Here is a 22,098-nt window from a genome sequence, read left to right as displayed (position 1 = left end):
CCTGGTCAGGGAACTAGATCCCACATGCATGCCACAACTAAGAGTTCACATGCCACAACTAAGGATCCCACCTGCCACAACTAAGGGGCCCATGCGCTGCAACTAAGGAGCCTGCCAGCTGAAACTAAGGAGACTGCTGGCTGAAACTAAGAAGCACATGTGCCACAACTAAGGAGCAGGAGAGCCACGCCTATGGATCCTGCCGGACAAAACTAAGGAGCCCATGTGCTGCAACTAAGGAGCCTGCCAGCTGCAACTAAGGAGACTGCTGGCTGCAACTAAGGAGCCCACGAGCCACAACCAAGGAGCCCACCGGTTGCAACTAAGACCCAGTGCAACCAAATAAATAAATAACAAATATTAAAAAAAAGAGAATGCTCCCAGGCACTTCCTGCAAAAGTTGATAAAGAACTTTCTGCTATTAAATAAGTTAATACCTGAGGAAGCAAAGGCAAAAGCAAAGAGCAAAATGATATGGGAACATCAAACTCTGGGGAACGTGGAGAGCTGGGGCAGGCATCCCAGGTCCACATGAATTGGCTCAGAGGAGCTCATAAGAATTACACAAAGATTACAGAATGTGGAGAGAAATACCCTGGAAATAGATGAAGGGACAATTCAAGAAAAGGCATGAAGGTATGAGACTCAGGGTAGAGACTGTGAAAGATATTTGTTTTACTTTTGTTCAATTCACAAACTCAGAGAAAACCCAAAGGGAAGGATATAAAAATATTCAAAAGTAATTGGACATGTCAAACAATATATTAGGAAACATCTTAAATTTGGAATAATTAGAATTTGAGAGATTATACAGCTGACATTTCCAGTGCATGTCCTTGACATCATGCAGTGAACAAGGTCCCATGACTCTCTGCCTGGGGGCTTCCTCCCAGCCACCCCAGGAGGCCAGGAGTGACTGAAGGTCACCCATGGAGTAGCCCTTAGTCACTTGTGGCTGAGAAAAGAAAAAAACCCCAAAACCCCTACCTTTAATTTGGCATATAGGACAACTCTGAAACATCTCGTACAATGTATCCCAGATAATAATCTATGGATCTGATTTTTTTAAAATAAATTTATTTATTTATGGCTGTGTTGGGTCTTCATTGCTGCGTGTGGGCTTTCTATAGTTGAGGTGAGTGGGGGTTACTCTTAGTTGTGGTGCGAAGGCTTCTCATTGTGTTGGCCTCTTACTGTGGAGCACCAGGCTCTAGGCACGCAGACTTCAGTAGTTGCAGCATGCAGGCTCAGTAGTTGTGGCTCACGGGGTCTAGAGCACAGGCTCAGTAGTTGTGGTGCATGGGCTTAGTTGCTCCGTGGCATGTGGGATCTTCCAGGACCAGGGATCGAACCTGTGTCCCCTGCATTGGCAGGCGGATTCTCAACCACTGCGCCACCAGGGAAGCCTGGATCTGATTATTAATGTTTCCTGTACTGGCTGCTTTCCCTTCTCTGTCTCATTTCCTCCCCCGCCCCGACCCCCCACCACTATTTCATGGAACCACCTACTAAATAAACTATTTCACTTGGATTCTTGTCTTTTGGAAAACCCCAAAGTAAGAAAGTAATGGAATGTAATTTAGAACAGAGTTCTTTTAACTCTGGTTTGTGAGCCTAAGTTTATTGTAAAACCTTGTATTATAAAATACAAGGGGCATTTCTAACAACCAGGAGAGAGGAAGGTGGGATAAGGGAGTAGAAATAAATATTTTAAAGCGATTTAAAAGAACAAAGAGCTTGATAGAAAGATGAATGGTCATACATTTTTGATATTCCTAAGTGAAATAATACCTTAACTGTATTAGGAGGTTCAGCTTTCCTAACTCTGTAGTTAATTTAAAAATTAAAAGAAAATATGAATCCATCTTTGGGCTAATAAAACAAAATAGTTGTCATGTTTTAGATTTCTTCTTACATACTCTATAGATTTCCTGCCCCCCACCTCAACACACACACAAAATTATCATAATAGCAATTCTAAACTGAATTCACAGTCTTGGGAATAAATGTGCTTATTTTTAGTTTGTATTTTATTTGTTCTGTAATTTTGATTGACAATCAAATCTGTTCAGGAATATATGATTATTTAACACTTTTATGATTAAGCTTTTATTATTTTTGAAAAAGAATACAAAGTAGAACAAATGAAAACTATTATTCCAGCAACAAGTAATGGGTGAGTCATATCCTTATTATTAAGAGATTAAGTGCCCAGATAAACTATCAGTTTTCAAGGTACAATATTAGCCTGGCCACCAATCTCTACATCTTCCCATGAAGCTAGTTTCAAAAACAAAGATGTAAGAAATTTCTAGCAAAATAAATTCACCCCTTAAAAACACTATGTTGCACATTCTTGTATGAAAGCACTTTGTAAACTGGGGCTGTTATTTCCAAATTCCACCCTCCTTGGAGAAGATTCATTCTGAATCCTACCCCCAGGACTCTGCTGTATAATAGACCAGATTAAAAAAAGAAGATGGAAGCGTCTTGATTGCTTGACCCGACAAATGAAATTTCAGAATATTTCCCTGAAATCTGCTGCATCTACGGACTACCATATCTGTTTGCTAATTTCAACAGATTCAGACAAATGATATGTGATCAGCAAAAGAAGATTCTCACTTCATGATAATTAATGGATTGCAAAGGAACCCTAAAAAGCATGCTAAAAAAGTCTCAATTCATCAAAATAATGCTCATTTACCCAAGAAGCACCAACTTTGTAAATATATGTGTAAGTATATATATCATCATTTATTCATTCACATAATAAAATTTATTCAGCACCTATTATTTGCCAGATGCTGGGACAGGTATTAGGACATAAAAACCCTTTCCTTGACCTTGAATGTCTATAGATGGAAAGAGAGTAAAGAAACATATATAAAATAGATGCAATAAAATGTTCCAAGTGTCATATTGCGTAACAAGTCTACTAATTCATTCACAGATTCATTCAACAACTCTGTACACCTACTGTGTGCTAAAGATCACTTCAATTACAAGTAATTGAGGGGCAGAGTTACCTTAAAGGAAAGATAGTTTGTTATTTTAAACACATAATGGTACGATTCTATACATGTGTATTACCTGGGTAATTGAGGAAAACTTATTAAATATGTAAATATCTTTCCTTTGCAAGCCAAGAAAAGAAATGAAAGCCCAAACCAGTTAAAAAAAGGTGTTAGAGAGCCATAAAATAATTGTCCTTACCAGGAATACAGAATTGTTCCTACAACAGATGTAAGTTTGCTGCTTTCTTGTTTTTGCTTTGCCAGGCCAAAGTCAGCTACAATTCAAGAAACAAAACAATTTGATTATATTTTCCCAGAATTAGCATTGTTCCTTAGCTTTTAACATTCTGCAAAAACAAAACAAAACAAAACAAAGAAAAAAGCTATTACAATTCACAAGAGAAAGCTTTTCTTGTTTTCCCTGTCAAAATGCCCCATGCGCCAATCTTCTGAACCACTCCCAGCCTTCATTAATGGTGTACATACATTAGGTCATTATGCTATATATATTGACATAATGAGGTTTCATTAAAAAATATTAAAAGAGTCTTTCTGACTGGAAGATAGGACAAAGTACTTATTGAACTTGTGATTCTACTTTTTTTTTTTTTTTCTGTACGCGGGCCTTTCACTGTTGTGGCCTCTCCCGTTGCGGAGCACAGGCTCCGGACGCGCAGGCCCAGCGGCCATGGCTCACGGGCCCAGCCGCTCCGCGGCATGTGGGATCTTCCCGGACCAGGGAATGAACCCGTGTCCCCTGCATCGGCAGGTGGACTCTCAACCACTGCGCCACCAGGGAAGCCCCGTGATTCTACTTTTTTAGATTACCCTTTATAATTTTCAAATAAATAAAATGAATCTAATGTTTTGGCATATGGCAGTCATCACCTCATCCGGCTAAAAAAATAAACAAATATGGTAAGCCTAAATAATCACCATGAAGGTCTGAAAACCTGAAATGGATGGTATCTATTTGTACAAAGTCATAGTAAATAATAATGTTCACAATCATCTCAAAATACTTATATAATAATATAATTATATTAATACAATGGATTCTAATTTTTAAACTAGAACACTAAATATTTATATTTAATATTAGCATTAGCTATATTTTTCAAAGCACCTTCACATACTTCTATTTTTTAAGCCACTCAATAACTTAGATCAAAGTGGTAGAAACAGATATTATTCCTATTATCATTGTATGGATTTACAAACATTTCAAGAGGTTTAATTACTAGAATTAAACAAAAAGACAGTGTTGAACCAGGGCAAAAATTCAAGTTGCTATTCCTAATAGTTTGATGTTCACAATATCACTTCTTAAGTGTACTAAATATGTATGGAATTTCACAGTAATGAATTTTAATAAAAAGTATTTGATTATCTATTCTAAAGTGTCTTTGACAGGTTGAAAATATTCTGGAGTACCTTTGACTTCAAAGTAATATTAATTCATGTTATTAATAATAATATCCATTTACAAAACAACAACCTTGAACTAGCACAAATTTAGCTGCTTACATATATTGTCTGTTTTAATACTCACAGTGCAATAGGAATTATTATAGTTAGTGCCTGTTAGTGCTTAAAGGCAAGGACTCTGGAACCAAACAGGCTCAGTTCAAATCCTGGCTTCATTATGTGCTACCTGAGTAACCCTGGGCAAGTTATTTAATCTCTCTTTGCAATAGTTTTCTTATCTGTAAAATAGTGATTGTAATAATATAGATAGTAGCGCTATAATATTAAAATCTGAATAAGTTAACATATGCAAGTGTAGTATAGCATAGTGATAATCAACTGATGTATATCGCTATTTAATCTTCACAACCACCCATTTTATATATGAAGAAACTGAGGCTCAAAGAGAATTAGTGCCTTGCTCAGGGTTTCTCAGGGAGAAATGAACAGAGTTAGACATGAATTTGATGTTGCTCAATTCTAAAGCCCCAAATTCTTATCAAAACAGAATACAATACTGCCAACAAAGAAAAATCAGTCCCAAACCATTTTATTTACAAATTCAACCAAACACTTAAGGGATAAATATCAGTTATGCATAAACTCTACCAGAAAATAGAAGAGGAGAGAACACTTCCTAATTCATTTTATGAAGTCAACATTACCCTGAACAAGTCCATACAAAGACATTACAAGAAAAGAAAAGCACAGAACAGTATTCCCCATGAGAATAGATACAAAAAATAAGTAAATCCAATCTAGGGATATATTAAAAAGGATAACACATAATAACCAAGTGGGGTTTATGCCAAAAATACAATGCTGATCCAACATTTAAAAATTAATCAATATAGTTCACCAGATCAGAACATTAGAGAAGGAAATCATACAAACATCTCAATAGTTGTATAAGAAGAATTTGAGAAAATTCAGTATCTATTCCTTTTAGCAAAGTGGAAAATAGACAGGCATTTCCTTAACCTGATAAAGGGCATCTATGAAAAACCTACAGCTAACTTTCTAGTTAATGTTAAAAGATTGAATGTCTTTCCCTTAAGATCAAAAAAACAAGGCTGGATGTTATCTTGACTTATGGTGACCATTTCACAGTATATAACAAATATCGAATCATTAAGTTACACAGCTGAAACTAATACAATGTTGTAGGTCAATTATATCTCAATTAAAGCAAAGAAGAAAAATTAAAAAAAGATATAGCCATCTTGTTAATATATTGATAGATATTTTGAAGAGATTGTCATATAAGAACATTTTTAATGTGCCTTGATAACTGAATTTTTCAAATAAATCAGAAAACATTATTTTCTCTTTCCTTTCAAAAAAAAAAAGAAAGAAAGAAAACATACTAATTACAATACCATCATAGGAACAAATATCTAGGAATAATATGACAAAGGACATGAAAGACCTATGCAGGGAAAATTATAAAATTTTGTTACAGAGTCATTAAAGAAGATTAAAATTAATGGAGAGAAAGTCCAAATTCATGGATTGGGATTTTCAATATTATATAGATTTCATTCTTCCTAAACTAATTTATGTAATTCCAATCATATGTCTTCATATTTTGGGCAGAACTTCACAAATTGAGTATAAAATTCATATAGAAATAGAAACTGCCAAGAGGAGCCATGGAGTTTAATATAAAAGAGGACGAAGTTTTCTATAGTATATTAAGAATTATTACAAGTCTATAGTAATTAAGACAAGGTAGTATAAACTCAAGGATACAAAGAGAAAAAGGCAAGGATGTCCACTCTTACCGTTCCTATTCAAGATTGTACTACACATCCAAGTAAGTGCAATAATTGCATACAAATTTTTGTGCGAAGATAATTTTTTATTTCTCTTTGATAGATTCCTTGGAGTGGGATTACTGGATCCTATGATAAGTGTATGTTTAATTTCATAAAAAACTACCAAGCCAAAATATTTTCCATTGTGTTCTCACCAGAAATGTATGAGAGTTCTAGTTGCTTCTGCCTCCTCACCAGCATTTTAAGTTATCAGGGGTTTTTTAATTAGCCATTTTAACTAGTATGTAGTGATAGCTCAGTATAGCTTTCATTTGCATTTCCCTAATGACTAATGGTGCTGAACATTTTTTATGTATTTATTTGCCATCTGTGTATCTTCTTTAATGAAGTGCTTGTTCAAAGTTTGGCCCATTTTGTCATGGGGTTGTTTGTTTTCTTATTACTGAGCTTTCTTATTATTTGTATTATTGATACTAATTCTTTGTCAGATAGATGATCTACAAATATTTTCTCCTTGTCTTCAACTTGTTTTTCATCCTCTTAGTAATAACTTTCATAGAACAGAAATTTTAAACATTAACGAAGTTCAATGAATTAATTTATATATATATATTATGGTTTTTATGTTATAGTTTATTTTCATTTATTTATTTTACTCTGGCTGTGCTGGGTCTTCTTTTGGCAAGTGGGCCTCCCTAGTTGCAGCGTGTGGGCTTTCTAGTTGTGGTGTGTGGGCTCTAGAGCACGCAGGCTTAGTTGCAGTATGTGGGATCTTAGTTCCCCGACAAGGGATCGAACCTGGGCCGCCTGCATTGGGAGCACAGAGACTTAACCACTGGACCACGAGGGAAGTCCCTTGATGTTATAGTTAAGAAATATTTGCCTAGTCCAGGCTATTCTGCTGAAGAGGCCACATAGAGAAGAGGGGTCCTGGTGAATGAGAGGCCAAGTTCCAGACAAAAGCCAGAACTAATTGCCCATCATGTGAGTGAGCCTTCTTGGAAGTGGACACCCAGGCCAAGTCAAGGCTTCAGATGATGCAGCCCTGGCTGACAGCTTGACTGAAGTCTCATGAGAGACCTTGAGCCAGAATCATCCAGCTAAGCTGCTGCTGGATTCCTGCCCCTTGAAATGGTGAGAAAATAAATGTTTGTTGTCTTAAGCCACTAAGCTTTGTGGTAATTGGTTACACAATAATGGATAATTAATACAACCACTATCACCTAGTCCAGGACACCACGAACTCTCATCCAGGCTACTGAACTATACTTTCTAAGCAGACTCCCCACAGCCATCACTACCCTCCAAAACATAATTCTCCATACCAGAGTCACAATGATCTTTGAAAGACCTAAAGCAGATATCACTACCTAAAGGTTAAAATTCTTTAAAGGCTTCTGATAGATACTAAGAATAAAGACCAAACTACCAGGCCTAAAAGGCCATACATGATCTGGGTTTTCAGAACGGTCTTTCTTGACCATACTATCAAAAACTCATCCCTGGGCTTCTCTGGTGGCACAGTGGTTGGGAGTCTGCCTGGCGATACAGGGGGCGCGGGTTCGTGCCCCGGTCGGGGAGGATCCCGCGTGCCGCGGAGTGGCTGGGCCCGTGGGCCGTCGCCGCTGGGCCTGCGCATCTGGGGCCTGTAAACAAAAACAAAAACAAAAAAAACTCATCCCTTTCCTCAATACTCTCCTATTATATTTATTTAATTCTTACTATCTTTCAATCTGAAATTACTTTCTTTGTTTTTATTTACGTAATATTCATTTACGTATTGGGGTCTGTAATTCCTAACCAGAATGCAAGATTCATGAGAGCAAAGATTTTGTGTGGTTTATCACTGTAGACAGATGGAGATGTATCTTTCGATACATATATAGACATATATGCATATGTCTGAGTATATTTATCTATCTGTCCTCTCGATACAGTAGTACTACTGACAAATGAGAGGGCTAAGCTCTACAGGTGTTTTTAAGAACTATGCAAAAGCTAGATGGCTTGCTATAACTTTTCCATTTCTCTATAGTGCAATGGAGAAAACTGGTAGAAATAGCATAGTGTTTCAATATTTTGGGGAGCTCACTATAATTTTGGCATACATAAACTTTGACCAACTTACTATCTAAAATAATACTTTGATTAGTTCTAATGCTACATAGAAATTATCCTGTTTCTATAAAAATGCCACTGATTTTGAAAGGCAAAAAACCAAGGAGTGGCACTCACAATGACTCTACTCACTCCAGTTAATTGAGACAATGGCAGAAACTTGGACAGCTGTCTGCAAAATCACCGATGGTCAAGAAGTACTCTTAAAGAGGAAAAAATCTAATATTGTTTGGCTATTTAGAAAATTCTGGTAGCAGCATTAATGTTTTTATTACTCTTTCCACATCTGTGACCATATTTGGAGTGGAGGAAAAGGTTTTATTTCAGAAAGTGTGGTCATAACAGCATTCATGTGCTAAAATAGAAATTTAAAAATGACAACAGAAAACATTTTATATATAGCACATATTAAAAAGGGTAAAAACCCTCTCCTTTGGTAGAACAAATGATACCAAAAATGTTAAAGACTGTAGAATCTTTATGCTACAGCCTGAAGCTGTCAACTTTCAGATGGAAAAGATGTGTGGTTGAGACCCTAGATTCTTGCTCTGTTGTTTACTATCTGTGCAACATTGGTTACATCACTCACTACTCTGTGTTCTCAAAAAAATGGCCTATAAACTTACTTCTTGCAGGGGTTTCTCAAATAAAACTATGACAATAGATGAGAAGCATTTGGAAATACTGAACAGATATAAAGTGTTCCCATTCTTCTCCACATGAGCTTTCATCCATCACATGTCTGTCAGAAGCTCCCAAGTTCACAGCCAAGACAGAAAGCCCTAGTCTTTGTCTGGGGATTCACCCCTAGCCCTATGAAGCACCTGCCTCTTCACACCCCATCTGGGATATCCCAAACCGCAGATAACATCACATCTTCCCCACTGCCTAGGCTTGAAGTCTCTGACATGTCTCTCTTGCTCCTATACTTACTCACTCACCAGGTCTTATATCTGAATTTCCAATTGTTTCTGTGATCACAGTTTAAATATACCAGTAGCCCAGGCCCTCTCTATTCCTGCAATAACTCAGGTGTACCTCATCAGAAAGCTTTTCCTTATAATCCATTCTACAAAGTATTTAACAGTGGGAAAATCTACCAACCCCTGCCTTCATCACAGTAGGTCCCCATTAAGTATCAGAAGGTCTCCTGATTACTATTCTTTATAAAGTTTCCAGCTGCCCTATCTGGCCTTCAAGATGGTACATGTACTCACTGATTCACTTATTTGTCCAACAAATATCCACTAAGTATATACTATGTTCCAGGTAACGGGCTAGGTACTAAAGATAAGATGGTAACCACATCAGAAACCATCCGTATTGACACAACCCTTAGGACCAGTGGCAGAGATACACATTAAACCAAGAATCACACATATAAATGTAAATTTACAGTTAGGATAAGATCATTAAAGAACAGGTAGATATATGATATTATGAGAGGGTAATCTAAGGGACACAGCTGATCAGGAAAAGCTTCTGTGATAAAATGGTTGAATGAATATATGAAGGAGGGCAGGTGTTAACTAGGTAAGAAAAGAAAGAGGAGAAGAGACTTCCATGCTGAGGAAGCTACATATACAAAGGTCCTGTGATCAAGGGAGCATGGTCCATTGAGGAACTGAGAAAAAGCCAGGCTTGCCAGAGGGTAGAGAATCAGGGATAAAGGACTCTGCAGGCCATGCTCAGATGACTGACCTCTCTCATTATCAGCCAATCTAAATGTCCACTCCAACAAAGTATTGGCCTCACCCTTGTACCACACTTGATTATGAGCACCTGGGTGCCCTTAAGCCTGCCTTTTTCTTTGCCTGAAATGGCTTCCCTAAGGGAATACTATAAAGAGACTCGGTTAAAAGATGAACTCTAGAAGCAGACATGGTTCATCCCTGGCTCTGTCAACCAATTACTTGGGTGATTTAAGCAACTTTCCTAACCTCTCTAAACTTCTTCATTATCTGTAAAGATGGGAATGTGCTTGAGAGTATTGGATGAGATAAAGGATGTATAACTTTTATCTCATAGTAAATAATCAAGAGATGTAGTTATGGGCACTTTCTCCTATCCTTCAAAGCATAGCTAAAATTTGTGTCATTTTAAAATGTCTTCCCTGAGCAAAATAAAAACAAGGAGTGACTCTGACAATTTTAGGAAGTGATAAGTTAAGATCCCCATAATACTTGGCAATGACAGAAGATTCTGCTTGAGCATAACTATACAAGAAACCAGAAGAAAGATGTCCACCTTGCAACCCCACTGCATCCACTATTCTGCCCTTTCCTTCTGCTTCAGTAAATGCAGAGGTAACCTTCAACTTTCATAGCAATGGAATTATCAGTAACATCCTGTCAGTGTAGGGCTGCACAGGGGATGAGAAGTGTTTCCCAGAAAGATGCTCAGAAAGTTTTCCTCAGAAAATCCCTGTCCCACTGGCACATCTGCCTCTGTAGATCATGCAGATTTCTAATCCCTACCCCCAAAACTTCCCTCTGACCTTCCTCCAAATGAAGTACAGCTGATATTTACAATATTATTTCTAATTCAACAAGTGAAAGTCTAATCAAGTCTAAAATGGAATTCCCTAAAATCCAGAAAATAGTTAACAAAATGGCAATAAGAACATACCTATCCATAATTACTTTAAATGTAAATGGAATAAATGCTCCAATCAAAAGACATAGAATGGCTGAATGGAAACAAAAACAAGACTCACGTATATGCTGCCTATAACAGACTCACTTCAGACCTAAAGACACACACAGACTGAAAGTGAGGGGATATAAAAAGATATTCCATGCAAGTGGAAATGAAAAAAAAAAGCAGAGGAAGCAATATTGATATTAGACAAAATAGACTTTAAAACAAAGATTTGTTTTATGAGAAAAGGATCAATTCAACAAGAGAATATATACTTATGTATACATACGTATATACATACCCAACATAGGAGCACCTAAATATATAAAGCATATATTAGCAGACATAAAGGTAGAAATTGACAGTAACACAATAATAATGGGGGACTTTAACACCCCACTTACATCAGTGGACAGATCATCCATACATAAAATCAGTAAGGTCTTAATGACACATTATACCAGCAATCTGGTATAGATTAGATATATTAATCTGTATATTAATAGATATATACAAAACATTCCAACCAAAAAAAGCAGAATACACATTCTTTTCAAGTGCACATGGAATATTCTCCAGGATAGATCACGTGCTAGCCCACAAACCACATCTCAATAAATTTAAGAAGATTGAAATCACATAATGCATCTTTTCTGACCACAATGGTATGAGACTAGACATCAACTACTAAAAAAGAAAAAAAAAAAACTGTAAAAAACACAAACACGTGGAGTCCAAACAATATGCTACTAAACATCTAATGGGTCAGTGAAAAATATCAAAGAGAAAAAAAAAAAAAACCCTTGAGACAAATGAAAATGGAAACACAACAATCCAAAATCTATGAGATACAGCAAACGCAGTTCTAAAAGTAATACAAGTCTGTCTCAGAAAATAAGAAAAACCCTAAAACAAAATCTAATCTTACACCTAAAAGCACTAGGAAAAAAAACAACAAGTAAAACCCAAAGTTAGTAGAATGAAAAAAATATTACAGATCAGAGTGGAAATAAGTGAAATAGAGACTAAATACACAATACAAAAAAATCAATGAAATAAAGAGTTGGTTCTTTAAAAAGATAAACAAAATCGATAAACCTTTAGACAGACTCATCAAGAAAAAAGGGAGAGCGCCCAAATAAATAAAATCAGAAATGAAAGAGAAGTTACACCTGACACCACAGAAATAAAAGAACCATAAGAGATAACAATGAACAATTACATGTCAATAATATGGGTAACCTAAAAGAAATGGATAAATTTCTAGAAACATACAATCTCCCAAGACTAAACAAGAAATAGAAAATATGAACAGGCCAATTACCAGTAAGGAAATTGAATCAGTAATAATAATAATAAAAAAAACTCTGAACAAACCAAATTCCAGGACCAGACAGCTTCACAGGTGAATTCTATAAAATATTTAAAGAAGAATTAACACCTATCCTTTCCAAATTATTCCAAAAAATTAAAGAGGAAAAAAATACTTCTGAACTCATTCTATAAGGCCGGAATCAACCTGATACCAAAATCAGACAAATACATCACACACACACACAATTTACAGGTCAGTATCACTGATAAATATAGATGCAAAAATTTTCAACAAAACATTAACAAACTGAAGTGAACAATACGTTAAAAGGATCATACACTACGATCAAGTGGGATTTATCCCAGGGATGCAAGGATGGTTCAACATCCACAAATCAATCAATATCATACACCACATTAACAAACTGAAAAATAAAAATCATACGATCATCTTAATAGACACAGAAAAAGCTTCTGACAAAATTCAACATCCACTTATGATAACAACTCTCAACAAAGTGGGTACAGAGGGAACATACCTCAACATAATAAAGACCATACATGACCTTTATTTACTTTCATCATTTACTCAATGATGAAAAGTTGAAAGAATTTCCTCTAAGATCAGGAACAAGACAGGATGCCCACTCTTGCCACTTTTATTCAACATAGCATTGGAACTCCTAGCTATATCAATCAGACAAGAAAAAGAAATAAAAGGAAGCCAAATTGGAAAGGAAGAAGTAAAACTCACTGTTTGCAGGTGACATGATACTATATATACAAAATCCTAAAGATGCTACCAAAACTATTAGAACTAATAAATGAATTGAGTAAAGTGGCAGAATACAAAATTAATATACAAAAGTCCATTGCATGCTTTACATTAACAACAAACTATCAGAAACAGAAATTAAGAAAACAATTCCATTTACAATTGCATCAAAAAAGAATAAAATACATAGGAATACACCTAACCAAAGACCTAAAAGACTTGTACTCAGAAAACTATAATACACTGATGAAGAAAATTGAAGACGACACAAACAAATGGAAAGATACACCATGCTCATGTACTGGAAGAATTAATATTGCTAAAATGACCATATTACCCAAGGACATCTACAGAGTCAATCCAATCCCTGTCAAAATACCAAAGCCATTTTTCACAGAACTAGAACAAATAATTCTAATTTCTATGGAAATTAGACCCTGAATAGCCAAGGTATCTTGAGAAAAAAAGGACAAAGCTGGAGGTATCATGCTCCCTGATTTCAAACTATCCTACAAAACTACAGCTATCAAAACAGTATGGTACTGACACAAAAACAAACACATAAGTGAATGAAACAGAATAGAGAGCCCAGAAATAAACTCATGCTTATGTGGTGAATTAATCTATGACAAAGGTAAGATTATAAAATGGGGCAAAGACAGCCTCTTCAATAAATGGTGTTGGGAAAGCTGAACAGCTACATGCAAAAGAATCAAACTGGACTACTTTCTCACACCATGCAAAAAAATAAATTCAAGATGGATTAAAGACTTAAATGAAACCATAAATTTCCTCGGAGAAAACAGGCATTGTTTGGCATTGAAATTGGTCTTAGGATTTTTTTTATATGTCTCCTCAAACAAGGGAAATAAAAAAGCAAAGATAAACAAATTGAACTACATCAAACTAAAAATCTTTTGCACAGCTATAGGAGATACCAAGAAAATGAAAAGGCTGCCCACTGAATGGGAGAAGATATTTGCAAATGACATATAAATATATAAACAGCCATACAACTCAACATAAAAAAGAAAACTGATTAGAAAATGGGCAGAGGACCTGAACAGACATTTTCCCAAAGAAGACATACAGCTGGCCAACAGACACATGAAAAAATGCTCAACATCACTAATCATCCAGGAAATGCTAACCCAAAACACAGTAAGATATCACCTCATACCTGTCAGAATGGCTATTATCAAAAAGACCACAAATAACAAATGTTGGATGTAGAGAAAAGGGAACCCTTGTGTACTATTGATAGGATTGTAAATTAGTACTGCCACTATGGAAACAGTATGGAGGTTCCTCAAAAAATTAAGAATAGAACTATGATACAATCCAGCAATTTCACTTCTGAATATTACCCAAAGAAAACAAAAACACTAACTCAAAAATATATACGCACCCTTATGTTCACTGAAGCATTGTTTACAATAGCCAAGATATGAAAGCAACCTAAGTGCTCATCAAGAGATGAATGGATAAAGACGGTGTGATATATATATATATATATATATATATATATATATATAAAAATATATATAAATACACACACACACAGTGGAATATTACTCAGCCTTAGAGGGCATTATGCTTAGTGAAGTAAGTCAGACAAAGACAAATACCATAGGATTGTACTTATATATGGAATCTAAAAATCAAAACAAACAAAACAAATGATAACAAACACATAGATAAAGAGAACAAATGTATATGGCCTGCCACTGTTTGTGGCATGATTCAAGAATCTAACAGGCTCCAATGCCTTCATTACACTTAGGAGGGTGGGCAGACTGATCAGAAAATCAGATGTGTAGTACCATACATTGCTGAATTAGTCTCTGTAAAAACAGACACTCCCACCTACTCTCAATGCTGCTTCAGAGAACACACTTCGGGAAATCTCCCAGAATAAAAATAATGTGTCCAGAGCACATCAGATTCTACTTCTTATATTAAACATTTTCTCAAAGAACTAAATTATATCCCAATATGCCCATATGAAAACACACACTAAAATAATCTCTACTTTATTATCTTTCATCTTTAGTGCTTTTATATGGACATATAAATCCAAAACTTCTGATTAACCCAACATTGGAAAGTCTTTATTTCTAAGTTTTTCCTAAAGTGGTAAAGATTTGGTGCCTCCATATTCTCTCACCCAGCCTATTGTCTCACCAGAAGAGACTAACCACCAGCGTTAGGAACTCACCCTGCTGTGACTTTCTCCCGATTACTATTCTCATCTTTTCCTCAATGCAACTGCTATTCAAATCTCAGAACTGCAGAATGACCCACTAATGGTCATAAAATCAATAATCTTAAAATTTTTTTAGAAGTTGGATTTGACTGAATTTGCTTCAATACTTCTTCATGGCAATATAAGGAAACTGTGGTGGACTTGACAGAAAACATTCTTGTTTTTTAGTAACATGAGGGCGACATGAGAGAAATTCCAGAAATTCTGTGGCTACCCTTCCAACAACAGATGCTATGAGGGTATGCAATACAAGTGACTCAATATTCTGTAGACCTTTGAGAGCACTCAAGTTCTGTGTCAGCTCAAACTCGTATAGACACTAAATCTGATTAATAGGAAATAAACCACAGAACAGGCTCAAAACAAGAAGTTAGGTCAAGAGACCTAACTAATTCATTTTTCCTCTAATGACACAGATTTCTCAGCCACAGTTGAGTCAACCAACAATAATTAAAATCCTCTAATCCTTTAGAAACATTTAAAATGCCAGGGATTCTTCAATATCAAGACAGGTCTAATTTGATTTCTCAAATTTTGGTGGCATTCAGAAAGTAAAATCTTTCCTTTAGATAACTTTGGGTTACACTGTTTGCTGAGATGATAGTGGGAACTGCTTGTATCTTTCCCCATTTATGGACCTGCTTTCCACCTTAATCCCCAATTCCTCTTGCATTAAAGCACTCTGCTTAGGCGATCTTGGCTATCATATCAAGATCTCAAAATTCATTCATTCACTTGTTCATTCATTCTTCTAACTATTTATTCAACAAATATTTATTAAATGCTTTGAGAGGAACAAAGTCAAGGAAATTGGTTTCCCTTACCTCAAGGAGGGATTGGCAATAAACCAATGTCTTATGTGCAATGAGCGAGGCCAGGCCAGTGTACTAAGGGAGCCCAGACTCGGAACCTATTGGATGTGGACATCAAAGATGCCACCTGGAGGAGTGGCATTAGAAGTGAGTAGCAGCAGGGCATTCTGGACAGAGAGAGTAACACTTTGGAAGCCACAGAGCAATACAACCACAGACTGGTCTATTCAGGAAACAGAAATCTGTCACATGAGTCCAGAGCAAAAGGCAAGGAGAGATCAGGAGGAAAGGGCCTTGGGTGCCCTAGGGAATCTAAACTCTATCTTAAATGTCATGGGGAGCTACTTGAAGAATTTTAACCAGGAAAAGGCTATAATCGCATTTCTAACTTAGCATGTTAGAAATCTCACACCTTAAATTTCCTCACCTAATTCTCTGTCAATGGTGTCACAATCTTCATAAACTCAGACTCTTTCTCAACTGTTGTCACACCTCATTAACTGGCTAGCAACCTTTTTAACTCTGGGTCCCAAATAACTGCTGAGTATAATCCTTCTGCCATAACCTTTTCTTCTGCTGCCATGGGTAAAACTTACACGTCTTTACGGAAAATTGCAAGAGCTTTAGTGGCAAATACCACAGACTAGCTCTCCAAAAGCCATTGACCACCCCCACCTCCCTTTCCCATCTCCAGCTGTACAGCCTGGGAGCTCACCTAGAGAGTCTCCCTTACAGTCAGGGGTGGTTGCATGAGTTCGCTTTGGCCAAAATAATGTAATAAGTCTAACAGGAATCCCTGTGAAAGACCCCTGTAAAAGATTTTCTTCTATGATAAAAGGAGTAGCTATTCAAAAAGAAGAATCTGATTTTTCACCCTAACTGCCACCCTGATTCCTGTCTTTGGATTTGGTAATAATGCCTGGAGCTCTGGCCAATCTGCTGAAGAAAATGGAGAGAAAGAACAGAAAAACCTAGATTGTAGCTGACCTCCTTGAGCTGCTGAACCAGTCCTGGCACATCTCACCTCCACTTCCTTTGTTATGAGATAACTACGTGTCCTCGTGTATTAAACCATTGGCATCCTGGCTTTTTGCACCCAAATATATCCAAACCGATCCACCTCCTATACTGGGGATCTGTCTCCAGTTGTTCTCCACCGTGCCCCCTCACCTGCCATCACAATGATCTCTCCATCCCAAATCTGATCACATAGTTTTCAGTCTGAAATCTTGAAGCTAAATCTCTGAACAGATGTCAGAGTCCCAGCTCTCACCCACCAAAGCCTCTACTGAGCATCTTGCTAGCCCCTCGGCACGCTGTACTGATTTGGGTCTCTAATCCTTTGCATTTGCTGTACCCCTACCTGAAACGCTGTTACCTGTCCTGCCCAGCTCCTCACCAGAAGGCTCCCCCAGGCGGAATTAGTCACATTTTCTCCTGTGCGTGATAGTTGTGGAAGACTATATAACTGCTCACCCACATTCTTTCTGGGGGAGGAACATATCCTCACCCTGGTGAACTTGGCTGGCTTTGACCAATGAATTCTGAGCAGAAGTAATATCTGAAACTTTAGGGCAGAGCTTTGAGAGCTGAGGTATGGTTTGCCATGCTCTCTCTTCCCTACCTCTGATGTGGAAGCAGGTATGGAGGTCTTCAGCCAGCCTGATCTCTGAGCACAGCTCCCTTACTGACCTACAATGCTCATGTATTATGAACAAGACAGAGACCTTGCTGTTTTAAGCCATGGTGGACAGAGTTTTTCTATAATGGGGCAGATGATAAATATTTAAGCTGTTGGGGCCATATATGGTAACTGCCATATATTCTTCCTTTTAACACCATTTAAAAATGTAAAACCCTCTTAACTCACAGGACGTAAGAAGACAGGCCACAGCTGGATTTGTCCCACAGGCTGTAGTTTGCCACTGTTTTAAGCTGCTGAGACTTTCACATTACTTATTACTACAGCATAACATGTCCCATCCTAATATATTTTGCATAGACAATACTCTAGGCTTTATCATCCTGTAATACAACTATAAGCTCCATGAAGATAGTGATCATGTCTGGAATGCTTGCCTTGTTCGCCACAGGATACGGCAGCTCAGAAAATAATTGCTGAGTGAAGAACTGAAAGTCCTTCCCATAAGACTCAGGGGACAGAGACCATGGCTTTCATCTTCTACCCACCCCCACATGTCTAGCATACAATGGCATTTGATGAGCATTTGAGCCTTTGATAAATGTTCCATTGACTTGAGTATGCCCTTGTTATTACCAGTAGCAACAGCCACATGTCATTGGAGAAACATCTAGAAATATGCACGGCCTGTTTGGTTGCAGGATGAACATGTGACCTCCTGAGTCATGCGCCAAAGCCCATGTCTGAAATCTATTACCTATAGCTTAATGAGTTTTGTTTTTTCCTTTTTCTTCCTTTTATATTTGGGAGCAGGGAAGAAAAGGGGGCATGCAGGTTTTACATTAAAATGTGTATTTGAAAAGCCAAGAAATGTGAAATGGTGGGTTCAGAGGCAAGTTCCCTTTCAGCAGATTCTCTCCTACTTGGCAGCAGGCAGCTGGCAGCATTTAGGGCCAACTTTGTGCTTCACCTGGTGTGCCCCTGAGTCAGGGTCTGCTCCCTTGTGTGGCCTCCAAGTCTGTAAATATACTCAGGGGCGAGATCTGGGCATGTTTCATGGCCCAAATCATTGAAAAATCCAATCTTTTAAATGTAAACATATTTAGACATTAAATTAGATACCATTTGTAAAACTACACATACCCAAATATGTTATTACTTTCTTCTGCCTCATGAAGGCAAACTCCACTTGCTATATAAATAATTGCAAACCAAGCTCAATCTTAAATCATCTCATTCACCTACATTGAGAAAAAAGAGGAGAAGAAGGCAATTTTAGTTTTTCTACAACTCTTTTTTCTGGTCATATTTTCAATATATTTTGTCTCATGCATCTTAAACATCACTTGGTAATTCTGTGCTTCTTTTCTGGGAGTAAATAAACCTAGCAAAAGAAAAGAGAAAAATAAAATACGACACAGTTGTCCCTCTTTTGAGATATGCTTTCACGTGTGTACCACGGCCTATTTTTATAGGCTTTATGAATTGCAACTTTATTTAAACCTCTCAAATTATGGGAATTTTATACATTTGGTTTCAAATTAATGCCGTAAGATTTTAATTTAACGATAACCCTTCTTAGAAACAAGAGTCTCTAATGTCCATATTTATATCAATAGTGATAAACACTGAAAAACATATTTCATCACTATATTTTATTTTAAATATTTTTAAATAGTGATGTCAGTTCTCTATGGATTATCTTCATAGTCATAAAATCATTTTATACTCATTGAAAATAATGGCAGCCCATTCATGTCCTGCAAATAATTACTTTAGTGGAGAGAAACTGAACTAGGATAAAATTCTGTTCTGAGATTTATCACTGCTTCTTTATTTGAAACTAGAAAAATATTGCCTCACTTAAAGCTAAAAAGTCTAAAAAATTGAAAATAATTTTTAAATTAATAACACTTAAGTATAATCCTAATAAATAGTAATAAGAATAAGGTTAGGCAGACTTGCAATGAGGGGCAGGACAAAGAAAAAAAATTAAGGTTTTATTATTTTTGTAAAACAAAGTAACTTTTTCTAGGGAATCCTTTACAATTTGAGTGTGAGTAAAGTATAAGTATATTTATTAAAGTTATAGAGTAAACAAGGGAAGTGGGGTATTTTGTTAAGTTCAATGTGTGGACTTAATAATGTAACTAGCCTGCCCATTTTGGGTTAAAGGATGGACTGACTTATGTGTTTATCTCTTCTAGCTCTCAAAACCTTGCTAAAGTGAAGGGAAAGGAATTTTCCTTGGAAAGATACCCACAGGGACAATGAGATGTGACAACAGAGGATGATATATTCCAATGAATTTTTGGAAGATGGGAAGTAGAGGAAGGATGGTACACAGCAGGCGTCCTAACCCATGTGCCTGAGAATAGAAAGGCCAAAAGGGTGCTGCCCAAGACAGAAGTGAAGTACAAATCAAGTCCCCAGGAATTAAAATCAAGTCCCCAGGTTCTGTCCCATACTCACACATGGTGCTACCAGTAAATTGAGTTCTCTTTGTCACTAGAAGAAAAATAGACATTTTGCAAAGAAGCTGAACCAGAAAAGCACCAAGCAGAGTGAGGCTGAACTCATGGGCATTCAGTGAAAATCTATCAACTGAACGTTGCTCCCTGAGACCTCTTCATCCACACTGCTCCCAGAATGACAGCAGACAGAACATCATCTCAGGCAAGATATTGGGAGTGCATTATCTGGAAAAAGTTTAAGCAATGACATTGGGGGTCTCCTAAGGAAATTTTTCACTGTGCTCTAAAGTCCACCAGATGACACCCTTAACTGGAACACACAGCCTTTTTAATATGTTTCTCATAAGTATTAAGGGCCAGCTTAGATCAACAGACATTTGAGGAAAATCTCCAACAGGAAATAGAGAGCACATGAACCAGGGAAAAAAAAAACCAAAGATGGATCCAAAAGATACAGAAACAATTCAGGGTGTGGAAGAGAAAAGTCTATATTATACTGAGAGAGAATAAAATCAAGATTCCATGAAAATGGAATAAGGAACAAGATGAAATTTGAGGGGATTAAAAATATATTAATCAAAATTAAATATTCAATATAATCACTAAAAAATAAAGTTATAGAAATAACTATAAAGTACAAAGAGCTGAAAACTAAGAGAACAATTATTTTAAAAATTAGACTACAGCAAGTCCCCGACATACAAATGAGTCCTGTTCTGAAGTGCATTCATAAGTCCAATTCGTTCGTAAGTCCAACAAAGTTAGCCTAGGTACCCAACTAACACAATTGACTATATAGTACTGTACTGTAATAGGCTTATAATACTTTTCACACAAATAATACATAAAAAACAAACACAAAAAATAAAGGAAACATTTTTAATCTTACAGTACAGTACCTTGAAAAGTGCAGTACAACAGCTGGCATATAGGGGCTGGCACCAAGTGACCAGGCAAGAAGAGATACTGACTGGAGGAGGGAGAGGAGGTGGGAGATGGTAGAGCTGAAGGGTCATCAGCAATAAGAGATGGAGGGCAAGCTGCAATTTTACTCACACCTGACATTGGTGGAATGCACGTTCACATCTTTGAAAGTTCACAACTTGAAGGTTCGTACGTAAGGGACTTATGTATTTAGAATATACAACATCTAAGAATAATAGGAATTCTAGAAGAGGAAACACAGAAAGCAGATGGAAGAAAAGTAGTGAAAAAACAGTGCGGGAAAATTTCCCAGGAGTGAAGTTTTAAGTCTCCAGATTAAAGAGCAGACCTAGTTTCAGACACACTGAATGAAAAGAGACCCACCCAAAGCAGTGGATAAAGTGAGCATCCTAAAAGTTTCCAGAGACATAAAACAACTCATGTATCAAGCAACAGGAATTAGAATACCATTGGATTTTCTAACAGCAAAATGGGATACTAGAAGACTGGAGTAATGCCTTCAAAATTTGGAAGGATAATCATGTTCTTCTGAGAATATTACACCTAGCCAAACTAACAACCAAATATGAGGGTCCCTCAAAAATATTTTGTGACATATAAGCATCTAAAAATTAAAACTTCCAGTGGTGTTGGGAAAACTGGACAGCCACATGCAAAAGAATGAAACTGGACTGCTATCTTATACCATACACAAAAGTTAAGTCAAAATGGATTAAAGACTTGAATGTAAGACCCAAAACCATAAAACTCCTAGAAGAAAACATAGGCTCCTTGACATTGATCTTGGCAATGATTTTTAGAATTGACACCCAAAGCAAAGCAACTAAAGCAAAAATACACAAGTGGGACT

The 22,098-nt window shown here is 36.7% G+C and overlaps 1 protein-coding gene across 2 annotated transcripts in view; it reads right to left on the bottom strand.

Annotated features, from left to right (window-relative positions):
• The window catches only part of NEK10 (NIMA related kinase 10), a 313,705-nt gene that overhangs the window by 206,316 nt on the left and 85,291 nt on the right, over window positions 1-22,098 (bottom strand). For both annotated transcript variants that reach the window (XM_060307961.1, XM_060307962.1), the window contains one exon: window positions 3,217-3,292. In XM_060307961.1, the coding sequence (XP_060163944.1) occupies window positions 3,217-3,292 (76 nt within the window). The remainder of the gene's footprint in view (window positions 1-3,216; window positions 3,293-22,098) is intronic.

This window comes from Globicephala melas, chromosome 11, assembly GCF_963455315.2.
Source record: "Globicephala melas chromosome 11, mGloMel1.2, whole genome shotgun sequence".
Lineage (NCBI taxonomy): Eukaryota > Metazoa > Chordata > Mammalia > Artiodactyla > Delphinidae > Globicephala > Globicephala melas.
Note: the sequence above shows the minus strand (reverse complement) of the source record. Positions and strands in the feature narration are given on the sequence as shown.